This window comes from Sinocyclocheilus anshuiensis, unplaced genomic scaffold (assembly GCF_001515605.1).
Source record: "Sinocyclocheilus anshuiensis isolate Anshui unplaced genomic scaffold, SAMN03320099.WGS_v1.1 scaffold598, whole genome shotgun sequence".
NCBI lineage: Eukaryota > Metazoa > Chordata > Actinopteri > Cypriniformes > Cyprinidae > Sinocyclocheilus > Sinocyclocheilus anshuiensis.
The window spans coordinates 936,222-954,928 of record NW_015547660.1 but is presented as its reverse complement, the minus strand read 5'-3'; the positions used below and the strand labels follow the sequence as shown (position 1 = coordinate 954,928).

The window sequence follows — 18,707 nt, the reverse complement described above, 5'->3', positions numbered from 1 at the left end:
AGTTATATTAAAAATAGTCTTTGATCTTTCAAGCTGTTTAATGGCGGTCAGCGGGTGTTGCATGCATCAGTCCAAAAGAATTTAAAAAAACATATTTAGTTAGCACTTGTAGAACCCGTCTTTCATACACTAGTACACTCAAGTGTACTACACGTGGTGACTAAATACATTTTTTTAAATACAGAGATAGTAACACATTTTAGTGCATATTCATGGTGTCCCAAAATAGCACAGTTGAGATGTTTTTAAGTTTAACTTAGGAGGTACTAAAGAATCATTTTAGCATACCAAGTCTAAAACTAGTGCGCGAAAATAGAGCACTTTAAGTACATTATGAAAGAGTACTTATTTTTAACGTGGGTATTAATAAAGAAAATAGATCTGTAGGTCTTGGGAAAAGTTACTTTTAAAGTAATGCGTTACAATATTGCTTTACTCCCTAAAAAAAGTTACTAATTACGTTACTTAGTTACTTTTTATGGAAAGTAATGCGTTACGTTACTTTTGAGTTACTTTTTAAATCTGGGCGGGGCTTGCTTGTTTGTCGTTAATATAAAAAGATCATCTTTTACAAATGTAAAAGCCCTTTCACAACAGAAGTGAAATTAATATGTCTCAGGCTGAAGGAAATGTAAATCCACATCTGTACAGTAGAGGGCGCAGCTCAAACTAATCGCATGAAGAATATGACACAAGTTCAACACTATTCAGCAGAAACACAAATGTCATTTTTGCTTAGTATGGTTGAATTGGATCATCGAAGGTCAGTAGCAAAAACATTGGTTAATAAAATGGGATTAAATACAAAAATGATATTTTGTCTAATTGAACATATTTAATTATTGCAGGTTTGTAGACTATTCTGAGTTTGCATTTGACTGTTTTTATTAATTATGAGGAACACTGAATGAGTTTGTGTGCAGTGAGATGAGTAAACACATGTTGATATTTAGTCTAGAACTACAGTAAGATCATGTTCACACACAACACTCTGCACTTACTCCTGATTTCTGTCACCATGGCAACACCAGAGCTGTCACTCAACACATGGAAACAAAGTAACCGTACTTATTTTAAAAAAGTAACTCAGATATTTCCTTCTAAATTAAAAAGTAATGTGTTACTTTACTAGTTATTTAAAAAAAGTAATCTGATTACATAACCGCATTCAACGTTAAGATGTTTTACTCATGGGCATTTAAATACATTAAGGCCCAAAAGTCTGAGACCTCATTGAAAAACTTGGAAAAGGTTTTTGAAATATTTCAGACAAAGGATACGATCAGGTTTTGCTTAAGAAGCTCTAGTGCTGCTGTCATTGAAGCAAAAGAGAGACACAACAAATACTAAGACATTCATGATCCTATTCTAAATCTTACAATGATGGAAACAAACGGAAACATTTCCACTAGTGTTCTCAGACTGTGTTCATAATACAGCACTGCAGAGATGATGTGTTTTTGTATATAGTCCTGTAAGGTCACATCACCCTGCTTCCATCCACAAAAACCCAACTGGAACTTTCTGTTGCCTTTTGGACTATAGCAGAAAGTAAGCTCCGTGTCCAACAAAAGTTTGTTCATCATAATCTTCATGAGATTTTGTGAATTTTGAAGCCTAAGTATAAGTAAATGTCCAAGACTAATGTTATGTAGAAGACTAATGTCCTGACAACTTCTTGTCCCATTTAGACACTTGTTAGCCACCTCAAGGGGGTTTTACTTATGTATTTAATGTTGTGGAATAAAACATGAAAATATCTTGAGCTTATGTTCACCACAGACCTTATATTAGGCATTTAACCCAAAACCCATTCAAAAAACGAATCGACGATGGAACCAGGAGTGCTAAAATTAGAACTAATTTCCGGGTTTTGGCCTATAAAAAGACCGCATCCCTGCAGCACTTTATTAGTGGTATCAGTAATATCCCAGCAGTTTGTAGACTGCTTTCCATCTGTCTTACTGGCTTTATTTCTTTAATTCGTCCCTTGTTGTGGACTGATCGGATCAGATGCATCTAATCAATATCCAGTGAGTTCAGCTGAACCCAGATCCAGACCGCACTGTCACCATTACTGCTCAGCTGATGTGGATTCAATGGCTGATATATATGTGACCCTGCAGCACAAAAGCAGTCTTAAGTCGCTGGGGTATATTTGTAGCAATAGCCAACAATACATTGTATGAGTCAAAATTATACATTTTCTTTTATGCCAAAAATCATTAGGATATTAAGTAAAGATCATGTTCCATGAAGATATTTGGTACATTTCCTACCGTAAATATATCAAAACTTAATTTTTGATTAGTAATATGCATTGCTAAGAACTTCATTTGGACAACTTTAAAGATGATTTTCTCAATATTTAGATTTTTTTGCACCCTCAGATTCCAGATTTTCAAATAGTTGTATCTCAGCCAAATATTGTCCTATCCTAACACATGCGTGATATCATTGTCCAGCTGTTAACTCTTCTTTAACTCTTTAGATTCCAGTACCAAGTGTGCCTACATTCCAGCCCAACAGCAGTATTCCCCAGCGCCTGGAAGCCATACAGAGATACATCAGGGACTTGCAGTATCCTTTCACACTCGTCTTTCAGGAGGGACATCAATGTGCTGACGCTGCTCCTCTTGCCACAATTTACAGTCACTTTATGTCCTTCAATCAGACGTTTTCATATTGTTGCTGTATGCTGTATGAACTTTATAACATGTCTGTAAATAGTTCACTACTGCAGTATTACACTGGTCCAGACTATCATGAACACTGGTCAGGAATCAGTCAGCATGAACTGACGCTGTAGATAATTTATTTAAAGAAATAGTTCACCCAAAAAAATCATGTAATTAAAGGCACAATATGTAAGATTTTTTTATTAAAATATCCAAAAACCACTAGAACAGTTTTATATATTTTGCTGACTTGTGTACTTAAATGATCCCAAATGTTTCGAAGAATGTTTAAATCCAGAGAAATAAGCAATTTTAACTAGTGACACGGAGCGTGTCTATAGTGTCATTGTGTCGCCTGCTGATGACGTCATAACCCCTCGATTTCCGGTTTTGTTTTGAAGAAAACATGGAAACACCAAAGACGCTTTAATATGTTGTGTTTTATTAGACCGGTGACGAGCGCACAGAGTAGCATTATAACAGAACTAAATGTATCTAGTATGATAAAACAGCGCTGCTTTACCCCACATACGCACGACCGGAAGCAGCGGAAGCGCTCGACTGTGGCATAATAAAAGCTCCGCTGCTTTCCAGCCGTGTGTCATGCTCGTTCAGCGCCTCGTTTCTAGAGATCGACCGATATATCGATTTACCGATATTTTTCCCGATATTTAAGCATTTTACCATAATCGGATATCGGTTTTGTAATATCGGATTCACCGATAAACGCCGCCATCTTGTGGGTGTTTTGAGAATTGCGCGCAGGATCGCCATTGCAGCGCATCTGAGGGGAGACGAGGCAACAACAACGGCATGGTGCAGGTACTTGATTTGCTGTAGTTAGTAAACTTTATTTAACATAACAGCCATTTATGCACAAATTAGATGCATTACATAAATTCCTGATATGTAGTTTATGCAGCTTGGCTCTAAGAAATAGAGACCAACTCACGGAGTCATGTAAAATAACATTTGGACAACTTTAAAGATGATTTTCTCAATATTTAGATTTTTTTGCACCCTCAGATTCCAGATTTTCAAATAGTTGTATCTCAGCCAAATATTGTCCTATCCTAACACATGCGTGATATCATTGTCCAGCTGTTAACTCTTCTTTAACTCTTTAGATTCCAGTACCAAGTGTGCCTACATTCCAGCCCAACAGCAGTATTCCCCAGCGCCTGGAAGCCATACAGAGATACATCAGGGACTTGCAGTATCCTTTCACACTCGTCTTTCAGGAGGGACATCAATGTGCTGACGCTGCTCCTCTTGCCACAATTTACAGTCACTTTATGTCCTTCAATCAGACGTTTTCATATTGTTGCTGTATGCTGTATGAACTTTATAACATGTCTGTAAATAGTTCACTACTGCAGTATTACACTGGTCCAGACTATCATGAACACTGGTCAGGAATCAGTCAGCATGAACTGACGCTGTAGATAATTTATTTAAAGAAATAGTTCACCCAAAAAAATCATGTAATTAAAGGCACAATATGTAAGATTTTTTTATTAAAATATCCAAAAACCACTAGAACAGTTTTATATATTTTGCTGACTTGTGTACTTAAATGATCCCAAATGTTTCGAAGAATGTTTAAATCCAGAGAAATAAGCAATTTTAACTAGTGACACGGAGCGTGTCTATAGTGTCATTGTGTCGCCTGCTGATGACGTCATAACCCCTCGATTTCCGGTTTTGTTTTGACACGGCCACCGCATGTAACTTTTAACAAGATTCACTTGTTTAAAACACCCTAAATTGTATTAACATTTACTATATAATCATTATTTCGCTAATAAACATCTAATTTTCAACACTTATAAAAAAAAAGATGACTGAAAAGAGGAAAAACCAAAGTGAAGTATGTTCTTACTTCACTCAGTCATTTATTTACTTTATAACAGTAAATAAATATCGGTTCTGCATATCGGTTATCGGGCACATAAACATGCAAATAATTGGTATCGGTATCGGTTATAAAAAAATCAATATCGGTCGATCACTACTCGTTTCGCTTCGACGGCTTTCAGCCTCACGCTGCTTCATGCTACTACGTTAATAAATCATTAGCTCATCCATGAACATGATTTCTGCTCGAGCCCCGTCGGATTGCATCGGCTGTGGGGATGAAGACAACAGCTCCCATGATTCCACACTCAGTCACAGCGTCATCTAACTACGCCTTTGTCTCTGTTTATTTTGAATACGCGCCCTCTAGCGGCGAAAATTGCATATTGTGCCTTTAAAAGTGGATGGTGGTTTATGCTACCAAACTCCAAAAAGAACAAAGAAAAAAAAACATTGAGCTAAAAACATAAAATATAACTTATATTTCAAGTTTTTTGAAGTCATGATTCAAAAAACATGAATTTTTTTTTTAAATAGAATAGTTTATTGATCATTCCTCCGCTGAGGAACAGTGAAAGTAAAGCTTCTGGAAACAAACGCTCTTCAGAAGATCCTGAGGATCATATTTGAGACTCTAAAACATGATTGATGGAGAATCAAGTAAAGCTGAGCTGCTTCAGTCCAGTAAGAGTTCATCTGGAGATATTACTGCAGTTATTCTGACGCTTACTTGATAAAAACCAGTCAAGATTTGACAGCAGAAAGACACATGGTTTCAGTGAACAAAGACTTTGGGTTTGGCGATTGTTGTCCATTACATTTTATCAGTGATTTCAGCTCATTGTTATGTTGTAGGCAGATGGAATTTAGGCCACAGGAGTTACATTGATGATGATGATGATGATGACAGCTGAAATATCAGAAAATGTCAAGAACAATGAAACATTGTGTGTGCTGTTGGTTTGGCCCAATGTATGTCACAATGATTTGTTACATGACATTTTTCTCTGTATATATATTCAGAATAATTCTCATGATATATTTCACTCATAATATAGGTTATTTTCTGTAAACTTTGATGTAGTGGTTGACTTTATACTTTGACTTTATATAGTGCATTGTTTGTCTCCTGACAGTGTCCTGTGCTTAACATTGTCTGTCAGATACAATCACACTGGAACACAGTTTTTTGAGATCAAGAAGAGCAGGCCGCTCACAGCGTAAGACCCGTCCACTTATCTGTCTTTACTCTTAAAGCTGTATCCTTCAATTAAAGCAAAGTCATGCTGTTAGCTTACTATATTCAGTACTTTTGATTATTATTAATAGACCTTATTAGGAGAATATTTTCCAGAATACTTTTCATTCATTTTAATTTTCATCTTTTAAAAATATTTCAGGCTCACTTGCATACAAACTCTTATTGCATTATTACCTACAATGTGTTTTTCAGATTGATGGACATTGCCAAGGAAATGACAAGAGAATCTCTACCAATTAAATGTTTGGAAGCCGTTATCCTCGGGATGTATCCTTCACTTGAACTGGATTGAAAATATTAACATTTTAATAGCATATTAATTTTTTTATACATTTGTGCATATGAAAAGTGTAATAGCTGCACTCATACGAGTTGTGTTTGTGGTTGGTTCAGTCTAGCTTTGAATTTCTCCATTGTTCAATAGCATCTGCTTCAGATGTGATATTCAAAAACAATCTGGACTGAAAGTGCTGCTTAAACTGTTCAGATCAGACTGAAATTATCAAATTATATTTTGGTTTTGGTAGAAGCTTTTGCTGCAGCATTTTGAACCAGTTGATCTTATTACTGAAGGACATCCAGCAAGTAATGCATTGCAATTATCTAGTCTTACGGATTTTTTTTTTCTTTTCATTTGGACAATAATGTTTATATGTTTTATCATACAAAATACACTCCACTAACTTCTATACAGAGTATGTAGTAAATATAGAGCTGTCATAAGCTTAACAATGGAAACAAATTGGTTGTTTCCCATTAAAGTTTTTCATAAAATGAAAACAACAGAGGACCTAATACTGAGCCTTGTGGAACTCCATACTTAATTTGTTAGTTTTGACAGTTCATCTTTCACAAAAAGTGGTAGCAATCAGAGAAACATCGTAATGCTTGTTCACAAATGTTTATATAATACTCTTATCTGTCCAAGAGAATGGCATGATCTTTGGTGTCAAAGGCAGCAATTGAATAGTACTAGAAGTGAGATGCAACCCCAATCAGGTGATAAAATTAACTTATGACAAGTTTAGTCTTTGTGCTATGGCTAAATTCTGATCTAAACCCAAAATATCTGGCATAAATGGAGGATTTGGGATGGGTCTATAATTAACTTATGTTACTGGATGATCAAAATAAGTTCAGAATCCAGTTTAGTCTTTCAGTAATCTTCTAAACATTTTAGTGAACGAAAGAAGGATGTAGGCAACAAGAGGATTTCTTGGGTGTCCTGGAGATGTCCAGAATTAAGGGCTTAGACAGATTTGTAAAGATTATTGCCTGCTGGGTCCAGAAAATTTCTCTGTCAGACAGTCTTGAATGGTACTGGCAGAATAAAGACTAAACTAGATAAAACAGGAGTGAAAACATTCTGATGATGATTAGATCGTTCTTAAATATGAAAACAATAGCTTAAAATGTTGATTAATTTGGAACTGGACATTGATGGTAGGCTTTTTTAATTTTTTTAATGAAACATATGGATAAATCTTTCACATTGACATCTATAGCATGCATTTAGAAAGTAGATTTTCATTTCATGCTGACTTTAACACTTCCCCTGTACTTGCTGATAATGTACACAGCTGTCTGTTGAATATATTACCATTGACTCCCTTAACACAGCTGACGCTTCAGTTACCTCACCAACAGCATGCCGACCGTCGAGCGGTTTCCTCTCAGCTTTAAAACACAGTTCTCAGGGAGTCATTTCCGTCACATTGTGCTGGGTGTCCACAGCGGCGGCCGCTTTGGTGCTCTGGGCATCAGCCGCCGCGAGGACTTGATGTACAAACCGCTGGAGTACAAAACACTCACGGACCTCCTTCAAGAGTTCCAGGTGGCCTATCGGAGATACTGGCACACACTGTGCAAGGTCAAGATCGGTCATTATGTGTCACACGACCCACACAGCGTGGAGCAGATTGAGTGGAAGCATTCGGTGCTGGACGTGGACAAGCTGTCCAAAGAAGAGCTGAGGAAAGAGTTGGAGAGACACACTCGGGATATGAGGTTGAAGGTACGGATGATACGCCTACGGTTAAATCATAATACTGCTGACAGTACAAAATTGTGTGTTCTTGGCTGCTCAGAAACAAAGGTGCTATCAGTGATTTTATAAGGAATAGCTCACAGAAAATTTGCCTGACCAGTATCAGAGAAATTTGTTGCAGAAATGACATGCTTTCAGCAAATGTAAAGGTGACGTGTGTGCTGCGCCAAATTGAATTGCAAAAATTATTATTTACAAACAGGTTTCCCAAACACTTTTATCGCACTTCTGTAGGTTGTCTTGCCAGTTAATTCCTAAAAATCTAATGATAGTTTGTGACTTTACCAGCCTTACGTGTTGAGAAGGAAAAACAGTAACACATTTTAGAGATATTGCAAGGTGATACTATGCTGTTTTGGTTTTTAAATCTGAGACTGTTGTTAGACATGATAACTAAATGACGTGATAATTAGCCCTCACTGATGAAGTCTAGATCTAAAAGACTATCTTTGAATAATTTCTGAAAACAAGTATCTCTGTCTTACCTTTATTTAGTAGTAAAAAGTTCTGTGACATCCACAGATTAATGATGTCTGTGAACTCCAGCAGGTTTGTAATAGATTTGTGGAAATCGTGAAAGAGAGTTTCCTGTCACCTGCCTAATTGATAAATCAAACATGTTTTCAGACTGCCACAATATTTAAAATAACACCTAGAACTTAGTGTCATGTTGCTTAAAGCTTTTAGATAAGACTTGTCATCCAGCATTTAAAATACATTTTGGGTAAATGCAAAATGGACCTAATACAGAGCCTTGTGGCATTCCATACTCAGTTTGTGTTAGATTTGACTGTTCCTCTTGTAAACAAAGTGGCAGGTGAAAATACAAACATCTTAATGCTTGTCCAAATGTAATTCTCTTATCTGTCCAAGAGAATGACATGATCTTTGGTGTCAAGGGCAGCGCCAAAATCAAGTAGTACTAGACGAGAGATGAAAATAAAACACTTATTTAGTGATATCTGCCAGGTAGCATGAACATTTCACACTAATGGTTAATTTGGTGCTAATCTACCTCCTTCCAAACACAACCAGGACATCCCACTGCCATTTTGTTTGTACCCACATTTTCTGGATACTGGGATCTTCTTTGATTAATTTTTTTTTGCATATTTTGTTCATAAAAGCCTCTTTGAAAAACGCCACCATGAGTCATTTAACATTTACATTTATGCATTTGGCAGATGCTTTTATCCAAAGTGACTTGCATTGCAATTAAAACACTTTTTTTTTGAAAAATCAGTCAGTCTCAAATGAATGAACATGGATTTTTTTAAATATATATTTTGTCTAAAGGTTCAATAAACTGTTCCATTTCAAATAATTAGATTATTTCATATGTCTTATGTTAATAATCACACCACATGCATTGTGTTTAGTGGTTGACTGAGCTCTGTGTTTCAGATTGGTAAAGCTGCTCCACCATCACCGTCTAAAGACAGAAAGAAGGATATGGGATCTCCTCTGAGGAACCCAGGCAGCCCGATGCGCAAGAACAGCCAAAGCGACAGACGGTACTTACAGATCATTCACAACACTGATACAGTTACAACACATCATCTGACCAACAGGTGGTGCTGTTTTCACAGGTTGTCAGTGGAGAAGCGGTCCGGGCCGGCGGGGCCCGCGGCTGATGTGAACGGATACCAGATCAGGGTCTGAGATTCACGAGACAAAGACTGAAACGCAGCCATGAGAGGATGAAGATGTGTGTTCACTTGAAGAAGTATCTTGCTACACAGAGAATGTGTTCACTTATAAGGGTAGACACGAACACCTCCTCTAATCATTCATTTAGTAGAATAGCCACATTATGAACAATGCATCATATTTATATTCATTTTAATACTATGCCTCAGCTGTTCATTCTGCTGTGAGCAACTTTTCATATTTAATCTGTAAATACAGTGCAAGTTAACCTTTAACACTACTAGACACTGATGTAGAGGATAGCCTGTAGTCCATTTATTGGTGCCTTTGATCAGTTTTTGGACTGCAATGATTTTCTGGCTCAGTATTTTTGCCTTGTTTTCCAGTATAGTCTTAACATTTCTAAATCATTCAAGATACTTTTTCTTTAGAAGCAAAACGACTTGATTTTGAGTCTTGTTTTCTGAAAAAAAAAAAGCAAAGCAAAAGTATTGTCACTGGGGTCAAATGTTTAGTTTTCTTGTTTTGAGCCTCTAGTAAATGTATCTTGATGGAAGAATGTTTAGATCATTTTAATGGAAAACAGAACAAGAAAAGAAAGACAATTTTCATGCTCTTAATCTAGCTTTCCCTTTGAATGCAGTTTATTTTTCTGAGCATGCTGGCAAATATTTGTTTGTTTTGAACAAACTCACTTCATTTTCATGCATTTTTCAGAAAACAAGACTCAGTTTCATTTAGTTTCTAGAGTACACCAAGGCTCGAAATTGGGACCATTTTGGTTGCATATGCTCCCATAATTGAATCTGTGCGACCTCAAAATATATTTGGGAGCATTTGTGCGAGTGCATATAATTGTTGTAGTGCGACCTGTTTTCATTTCTCTAAAAACGTTCACAGTTATGTGCTTTCTGTGTGCTGATACGGTGACCTGTCTGCCGGTCTATCAAACGTTACATAACTTCATCTTTACATTCTTATCTTTAATGCAGATTTTAGATGGGTTAATATTAATTATTATATTACCTGACAGCGGAAAGCAGTGACTGGGTGATTATCAGCTAATATTAACCAATCTAAAATCTGCATTAAAGTTAAGAATGTAAAGATGAAATATGTTAATATATAATTTGTAGTTGGTGCTCATTCATTTTTGGTGGTGCTCCTAACTTTGCTACCAAGTAAAAAAGTTAATTTCGAGCCCTGTACATGCATCTTGATATATGAACATTTAGATATTTGCACTGGAAAACAAGACAAAAATACAGAAGAAAATCTTTTCTTTTTTTTTTTTTGCAGTGTTGTTATAACATCTATAATAATACGAGCAGTTCATCCTCCCCGACACATTTTTGCACTTAGCGACACTTACAGTATTGAACTTTTCTTCTTTAGTCATCAGGTTTCACCAGTGATTCCAACCTGAACTACAACAGAGCAAATATTTGGCTTTGAAAGAGCAAAAGCACTCCCACTGGTGAATCTGTCTGGTGTTTCTGATGGCTTCAGTACTGATCATGGCCACTTTAATGGACATGCGTGTATGTAAATGATGTTGCAGATGTTGCAGAATATACAGGGTTCAGTAGTTATGAATGCAGCCCTCACCCCTGTTGGTTTTTAGATTTTTTTAACTCTTAAAAGATAGGATGCTCAATTACACGCATCCACGTTTTTAAAGTCAACATGAAATTGACTTGAATTCATGTTCCTGCTCTTAAATAATTCATCAGTGCATAACATTCTACAGAAATAGCCTAAATGTTTGTCTTCATAATCTTTCATCAAAATAGGACTTGCTCCTCCTCTGAAGTCACTTTCTCATAATGATCAACCAACTATCATTCATTGATTTCTCTGTTGAATACCTCGTAATGTGTTGTGACTGTGAGCATCATTTCATGTTGACTTTAGGAGTAGCGTGATGTAGATGTGTAACAGTCTGTTTCATTAGCAGATGTTCTCATACAGTAGACACACACACTTACACACTAAAGCCAAACACACTTGTTGTGAGACACTATGAAGTGCACTAGTGTGATTCTGATGTGAGCAGAAGACACTGATGCTGGTGCTGTTAAATGTTCTTCATTAGAACAGCTTCCTGCCACATGATTAACTAACTGTGTGTGATTAACAGATGTTGCTATTGTTGATTTTTCACTTTGACGTCACGGCACTGAATGTCTTTCAAACACTCAATGGCTCTTTTGTGACACTTGAAACTGAAATGTACAATAAATTGCCTATAATTTGTTTTTGTCAAACGAGAAACATGTTTCCGTCGTGTGACATCTTACTCATTATACTCCAGATTAAAGTGCTACAACATACAAAATATTATAAGCATATATGTGACCCTGGAGCAGAAAACCAGTCATAAGGGTCAATTTTTTAAAATTGAGATTTATACATCATCTGAAAGCTGAATAAATAAGCTTTCCATTGATGTAACTATTTGAAAATCTGGAATCTGAGGGTGCAAAAAAATCTAAATATTGAGAAAATCATCTTTAAAGTTGTTCAAATGAAGTTCTTAGCAATGCATATTACTAATCAAAAATTAAGTTTGGATATATTTACGGTAGGAAACTTACAAAATATCTTCATGGAACATGATCTTTACTTAATATCCTAATGATTTTTGGCATAAAAGAAAAATCAATCATTTTGACCCATACAATGTATTGTTGGCTATTTCTACAAATATACCCCAGCGACTTAAGACTGCTTTTGTGCTGCAGGGACACATATCACAAAAATAGTAAACAACAAATAGTTAAATAGCAAAACAATGTAAAAGTGAGATTATGAAAGTATTTTCTAACATATGCATCAATGTTACATTTTTTAATGTAATGCATGCATTTAGAAAACAATGTAACCACTTTACAATAAGGTTCTATTAGTTAATGCTTTAACATTATCAATGAGTAAATACTATAAGTATGTATTAATCTTTGTTAACATTTGTTAAAAATACAGTAGTTCACATTAGTTCAGGTTCATTAAATAATATTAATAAAAATATTACAACTTGAAGATGAAGAAATGCTTCAGATGCTTTTTTTTAGTTCATGTTAAGTAATGTAGTTACCTAATGTTAACACATAGAATCTTACTGCAAAGTTTTACCAGTTATTAACTTACTCAATTTGATTATAAATATATTTTTTATTCATTTTGGTGTTTTTGCTCCAGCCGAGCTTTTCTTGCAGTGAGGATGAACATGGTTTTAGCTGTGAATTACTTTGACCTTCTGCGAACCTCATTTCACTGAGATTGAAGAAAAAGCTATTGTTTTCAACTTTCTCATGAATGTACTGTAAAGCTTGACCGCAGCACATATGATGTGCATGTACAAACCCCTCATCCGTTTAAGAGAACACATTCAGATTCTTTCAAATGAAGGACTGTCATTAGATGTCCATAACGGAGTGTGCATCTTCATTTTCTTCTTTTTATGTGTTCAATCAGCAAAAACGAGAGCAATGCATGTAGTTATTTATTTAGCTCAGTTCAAAATATAAATTCAAAACCAAAAGAAACAAACTGAAAACTAATAAATGCATGTAAGTGCATTCTGATTACATTATCATGAACATGTCAATCATAAACGGTGCATCGTATTTCCTCACATCAAACATCACGCTGGAGAATATTTCACACGTGCAAACACTCGCTCTGTTACTGAACAGAAAACAAAATATTCACCTGACCAACATTTTTTTTTTCTTTCACAATCCAATTGTAAGGCAATGAAAATGAATGATAAAGACAAGCAATCCTTACATTTGTCAAATGTTCGGGTCAGACGGGAGGAAGCTGAAGCTTGACGATCAGACTGAGATGATCAGACGGGAACGCTTCGTTAGGAAGTCCTCGCAGAGACCAGAGATCAGCCGCAGACAGCAGAGACAAACGACCCAGCAGCTTCAACCCCGCAGCGCTCTCTGTCAACACAACCGATTTATTTGCAGAGTATCAAATGTGCTCCATCAGGCTTTGATGGCTCATATAGTCTGATATAGTGAGAATATGGAGGAAAACACAGCTTAATTGAGCAAAAATGTGCAATTCTGATATTTAAAATGATGCTGAAATTCTGCTGCTTGTAATGTAAATCAGTGAGATCTTTATAACTGTGCAGCAGATACTGACATAAAGTGATCTATACTGAACAAAATTATAAACGCAACACTTTTGTTTTTGCCCCTATTTTTCATGAGCTGAACTCAGAGATCTAAGACTTTTTCTATGTACACAAAAGGCCTATTTCTCTCAAATATTGTTCACAAATCTGTCTAAATCTGTGTTAGTGAGCACTTCTCCTTTGCCGAGATAATCCATCCAGCTCCTCAGAAGATGTGAGATGTTCTGGAGGCTTGTGAAGATCATTCCTCCGCTGAGGAACACATTTAACAGCAAAGGTTGATCATGTTGATCATTTAGAGACCTTAGCAATGTGCTTTTTTTGCTACATTGTTAACAGATAATGTGAGAATTATGATGTTTGATTCAGTGTTATTTTAGTATCATTAAAACTCTTTTATAGTTTTGTTTATATTTTTAATTTGAATATATTTTACACACACACACATATATATATATATATATTTTATTTTTTTTTTTTTTTTTATCAGTTTTTGCTGTTTGTTAATGTCTATGTAGCTTTTATTAATTTTTATTTCAGTTTTAGTTATTTTAGTAATTGAAGTTAAACTAATGGAAAATAAGAAATGTTGCCTTGTTAACTAGCTGGAATAAAATAAGTGTCTTTTTATTTTAATAAATGTGACCCTGGAGCACAAAACCAGTCATAAGGGTACATTTTTTGAAATTGAGATTTATACATCATCTGAAAGCTGAATAAATAAGCTTCCATTGATGTATGGTTTGTTAGGATCGGACAAAATTTGGCCGAGATACAACTATTTGAAAATCTGGAATCTGAGGGAGCAAAAAAATCTAAATACTGAGAAAATCATCTTTAAAGTTGTTCAAATTAAGTTCTTAGCAATGCATATTACTAATCAAAAATTAAGTTTTGATATATTTACGGTAGGAAATTTACTAAATATCTTCATGGAACATGATCTTTACTTAATATCCTAATGATTTTTGGCATAACAGAAAAATTGATAATTTTGACCCATACAATGTATTGTTGGCTATTGCTACAAATATACCCCAGCGACTTAAGACTGCTTTTGTGCTCCAGGGTCACATATATTTTATTTCAAGTACCAAAATTGTTTATATGATTTAAGTTTTAGTTCACTATAACACTGGTCTGCTTTTACAGTCACGATGAGACGGCATTTTAAGGGGCGCTGCAGATATTTGCAGATGATCAGATGTGAGATAAGAGCTGATCAGCTCCGAGCATCACCTTCAGCTGCAGCAGAGCCGGTCCTGTGGCTGGAGAAGAAGATGTAGTCGAGCATCGCTCCTCCCTCGGAGTTCAGAGAGCTGACCACAGCCGTCTGCGTGTTGGGCTGGACAGGACTGTAAGCTGACCTCAGGCTCAGCGCGTGATGCAATGTGTGTCCAAACCTGCCAAACACCAGATTTCATGAGGAACCTCGTCAAGAATCTCCAGTCTCTTAACACATCTCACACATCAAGGAGTTCTGAGCTGTGAAGCAAACCAAGCAGCTGCCAGATGAAAAAAAAACATCTACTTCATAAAATTCCAGATTTTCAAATAGTTGTATCTCGACCAAATATTGTCCTATCAATACAACAAACCATACATCAATGGGAAGCTTATTTAATCAGCTTTCAGATGATGCATAAATCTCAATTTCGAAAAATTGACCCTTATGACTGGTTTTGTGCTCCAGGGTCACATTTGCAATAATAATAAAAGGCAAAGCTATGCAAAAGACTATGTACTTCCCCTGAGGCACTATGCACTGCGTAACTGAATCAAAAATGATTAGCAAAACAACATTACTTATTATAGACTTTTGATTAGATGTGAAAAAAAATATATATATTTGATAGTTTATTATAAATATGTACATAATCACTGAGCTTTAAGGGAAAAGCCTGTTCTCTGCTTGATGGATGAGGATTATGGTTAGTTCAATGGACAAGACTCTTCTGTTCCTGAACACCAGCTAACTCACCTTGAACTAAACATGTCCATGTCTTCTGGGCCTGTAAAAAACAGAGTATATTTCAGGAAGCACACATGATTGCCAACACCTCAGACGTATGCAGAAGTGTGTGAGAAGTTATGGGTCGCATCAGCTGTTTGCAATATTAAAGGGATAGTTCTCCCAAAAATGAAGATTCTATCTTCGGAACACAAATAAAGATATTTTCTATGAAATCGAGCTTCATAAATTCTTGTAGCATCATAAAATTACTGACGTCACATGGACTGTTTTATCGATGTCCTTACTACGTTTCTGGGTCTGGGAACATTACAGTTGTGTTGCTGTCTATGGAGAGCTCTCAGATTTCACCAAAAATATCTTAATTTGTGTTCTGAAGATGAACGAAGGTCTTAAGGGTTTGAAACTACACGAGGGTGAGTACTATTACTATAGTACTATTTTTGGGAGAACTATCCCTTTAAGATCTTAAAAAAGTAAAATCCACACTAAAGGCTTAGTAACTACTAGTTGATTTTTAACTAACTCAGTATTTATTGCACCATTTTCTCTTAAAACTTGAGAAGCAGCTGGTAGGTTGTAAGCATTGTGTTGAAGTAATGCATAGTCATATATGACGTTTACCTTCAATGATCTAATATCAGCCTTCATAGGTTTTAACTCTTGGCTAAACACTTGTACTGTTATTTAGGAGTCTAAGCATTTTTTGCAAGTGGCCACAACCCGTCAAGTGACAAGAACTATTTCTTTGGAAAACATGGCATACACAGATTAAGTTTTAGCTAAGGTTAATGGTGCAATGCTTAAATAGTTGGTAAACTGTTTACGTCAAACCTAGGCTTAGGCACAGCTGGTGCACCAGACACAAGGAGAGTAAGTCTATCACCTGGTGTTTTGTCAGTGACTCCTGGTATGAGCTCCAGATCAGCGGGCCGCACACACGCCGCCGGGCAGTATCGCAGCTGACACAGAAACTCAGCGCTGTACTGACGATTGTCTTCTGCAAACATACAGCTATGAGCTAAACACATGCATGCTGGGAATCCAGAGCGATTAGTGAACTGTTGAGCTGACCTGAAGCTGCGGTCTGTGTGTCAGACCAGTACTGACAGCCGTCAGTGATGCCGAGGCTGCTGGGCCACAACGGGGAGAAAAGCCTCGTGTGATGGACTTTATACGACAAATCCAGCTGACCTGAAACCTGCAAGAGCACACAATCCAATCCATTCATCACAACACAATCCAAATCAGTGTTGGAGAAGCTCATCTAAAAACAGTGTAATTAGATTACTGTACAAATGTCCAGAAAATGTACTTTACTCCCTCCAGAAAGTATTTAATTACTTACCACTAATTACTTTCTAAATCCTATATCAACCTTGACGAGTTAATGATACACGGATAAACATGAAACGGTTCTTTTAATTCTTTCAAGTAACTACATCAATTATTCTGGACACACTTTAGATTAGGGTCCAATTCTCACTATTAACTATGATTTTGCCTCAAAATACTCCTAATTACTGCTTATTAGTACTTAGTAAAGTAGTTGTTAAGTTTAAGAATTGGGTAGGATTAAGGATTTAGAATAAGGTCTTGCAGAATTAGACATTAATATGTGCTTTAAGTAATAATAAACAGCCAATATCCCAGTAATATTCATACTAATAAAAACTAGTTAATAGTGAGTCAAAACTGAAGTGTTACCAATATTCTTATTAACTCACCAAAGTATTTAAAGTGAGAAGGGTGCATAAAAAGCATGCATTTTAAGGTTAGACTTTCAATTTTGATGTTAAATCCACTATTGCATCGTGTATAAATGTTCTACAGTCTATAAAATTACATAAGAAGTAACTGTAATTAAATTACAGAAAAAATAAGAGTAATCCATTACTTTACTTTTAATTACTTGGTAATTAGTTACACCCAACACTGATCCAAATACAACACTAAGACTGGGAAAACCACACACATATATGAAGTAAACAACAGTTAATGTGTCTAAAGAGTTATTTTTGCTGGAAATTTAACAAAAAAAAATATCTTGCATTTTTTGCACAAAACAACTGATTAGGGCTGTGTGATATTGAAGAAAAATGCGATATGCAATACCTTGTTAAATAATGCGATATTCGATACGATATTGCTTTAAGTGTGGGAAATCTATTTAAATTATATTTCCAAATATTTAAAAACTGAAAATTACATATATATATATACACATATATATAGGGCTGGGAGATATGGCCAAAAAAATTATCCCGATAATTTTTTTCATATCAGTCAATATCGATAATTATCACGATAAATGTCAAATCTTTATTTCTTTCAAGTTTAAAGCCAGATTTTTGCTCCAAAGTGAAAGTTGTAGAAACCAGACCATTAATTTCCCTTAACAAAATAAATATCTAAATAGAAAAATTTATTTCTTCGTTTCTGCATGTTCTAATGAGTGCTATTGTTTCAAATCAAGAAACAGGTTTGGGTTGCCTGATAATATTAATAATAATATCACTGTTTTGTCTCTTAGAAATGCACATTTGATAGTAGCTTGAGTTAGGATGCAGAGGTATATTTATGTTCATTATCAAAATCAGTAACATCTGTAAAAATGGTAGCAACCTCAGTTTTATATGGTTATATTTAATTTGACCAAGGTTTTTTTTTATTATTTTTTTTTTTTATTAAGCATTGGTCTCCCATAGTAGCATACATTTAAATCATGATAAACACAGTTAAAACCACACATATAGCACCTCAATGCCATGGTAAAAATATAACTATATGGTAAATGATGGCGATGTGTAGATTGAAAAGACTGTGTCGTTGCACACAGTGTTTCTCCTGTTTGGCTTTAAACTAGTTTAAATCACTGAGTCAACTGTGTTCATGGCTGAATTCAAGCACTGGATCTCACAGCGCTGTTTAGAGCTCGTGTTACCGAGTAAACGCATCTGCTCTAGTGAGCTCGCGCCGCGCGGCACTTTGACCTTTGATCAACGGTCCGAGTGGCGCGCTTCAAATGAGTCGCGCTGTTTCATTCCGCTTTTGGCGCATAAACATTATATCGAACATTTATCGAACTC

General features: G+C 35.7%; 2 protein-coding genes across 2 annotated transcripts in view; one reads left to right on the top strand and one right to left on the bottom strand.

The window, feature by feature from the left end:
- The window catches only part of vash1 (vasohibin 1), an 11,624-nt gene extending 1,654 nt beyond the window's left edge, over positions 1-9,970 (top strand). Inside the window, exons 2-7 of the mRNA XM_016504498.1 lie at positions 2,492-2,580; positions 5,699-5,755; positions 5,989-6,063; positions 7,429-7,810; positions 9,248-9,357; positions 9,433-9,970. Coding sequence (XP_016359984.1) covers positions 2,492-2,580; positions 5,699-5,755; positions 5,989-6,063; positions 7,429-7,810; positions 9,248-9,357; positions 9,433-9,505 — 786 coding nt within the window. The 3' untranslated portion in view covers positions 9,506-9,970. The remainder of the gene's footprint in view (positions 1-2,491; positions 2,581-5,698; positions 5,756-5,988; positions 6,064-7,428; positions 7,811-9,247; positions 9,358-9,432) is intronic.
- A 3,023-nt stretch (positions 9,971-12,993) lies between these two features.
- The window catches only part of angel1 (angel homolog 1 (Drosophila)), a 19,922-nt gene continuing 14,208 nt past the window's right edge, over positions 12,994-18,707 (bottom strand). The window contains exons 5-9 of the mRNA XM_016504477.1: positions 16,693-16,819; positions 16,505-16,618; positions 15,628-15,658; positions 14,886-15,049; positions 12,994-13,446 (exon numbers count right to left, since the gene is read on the bottom strand). Of these exons, the coding sequence (XP_016359963.1) occupies positions 13,304-13,446; positions 14,886-15,049; positions 15,628-15,658; positions 16,505-16,618; positions 16,693-16,819 (579 nt within the window). The 3' untranslated portion in view covers positions 12,994-13,303. The remainder of the gene's footprint in view (positions 13,447-14,885; positions 15,050-15,627; positions 15,659-16,504; positions 16,619-16,692; positions 16,820-18,707) is intronic.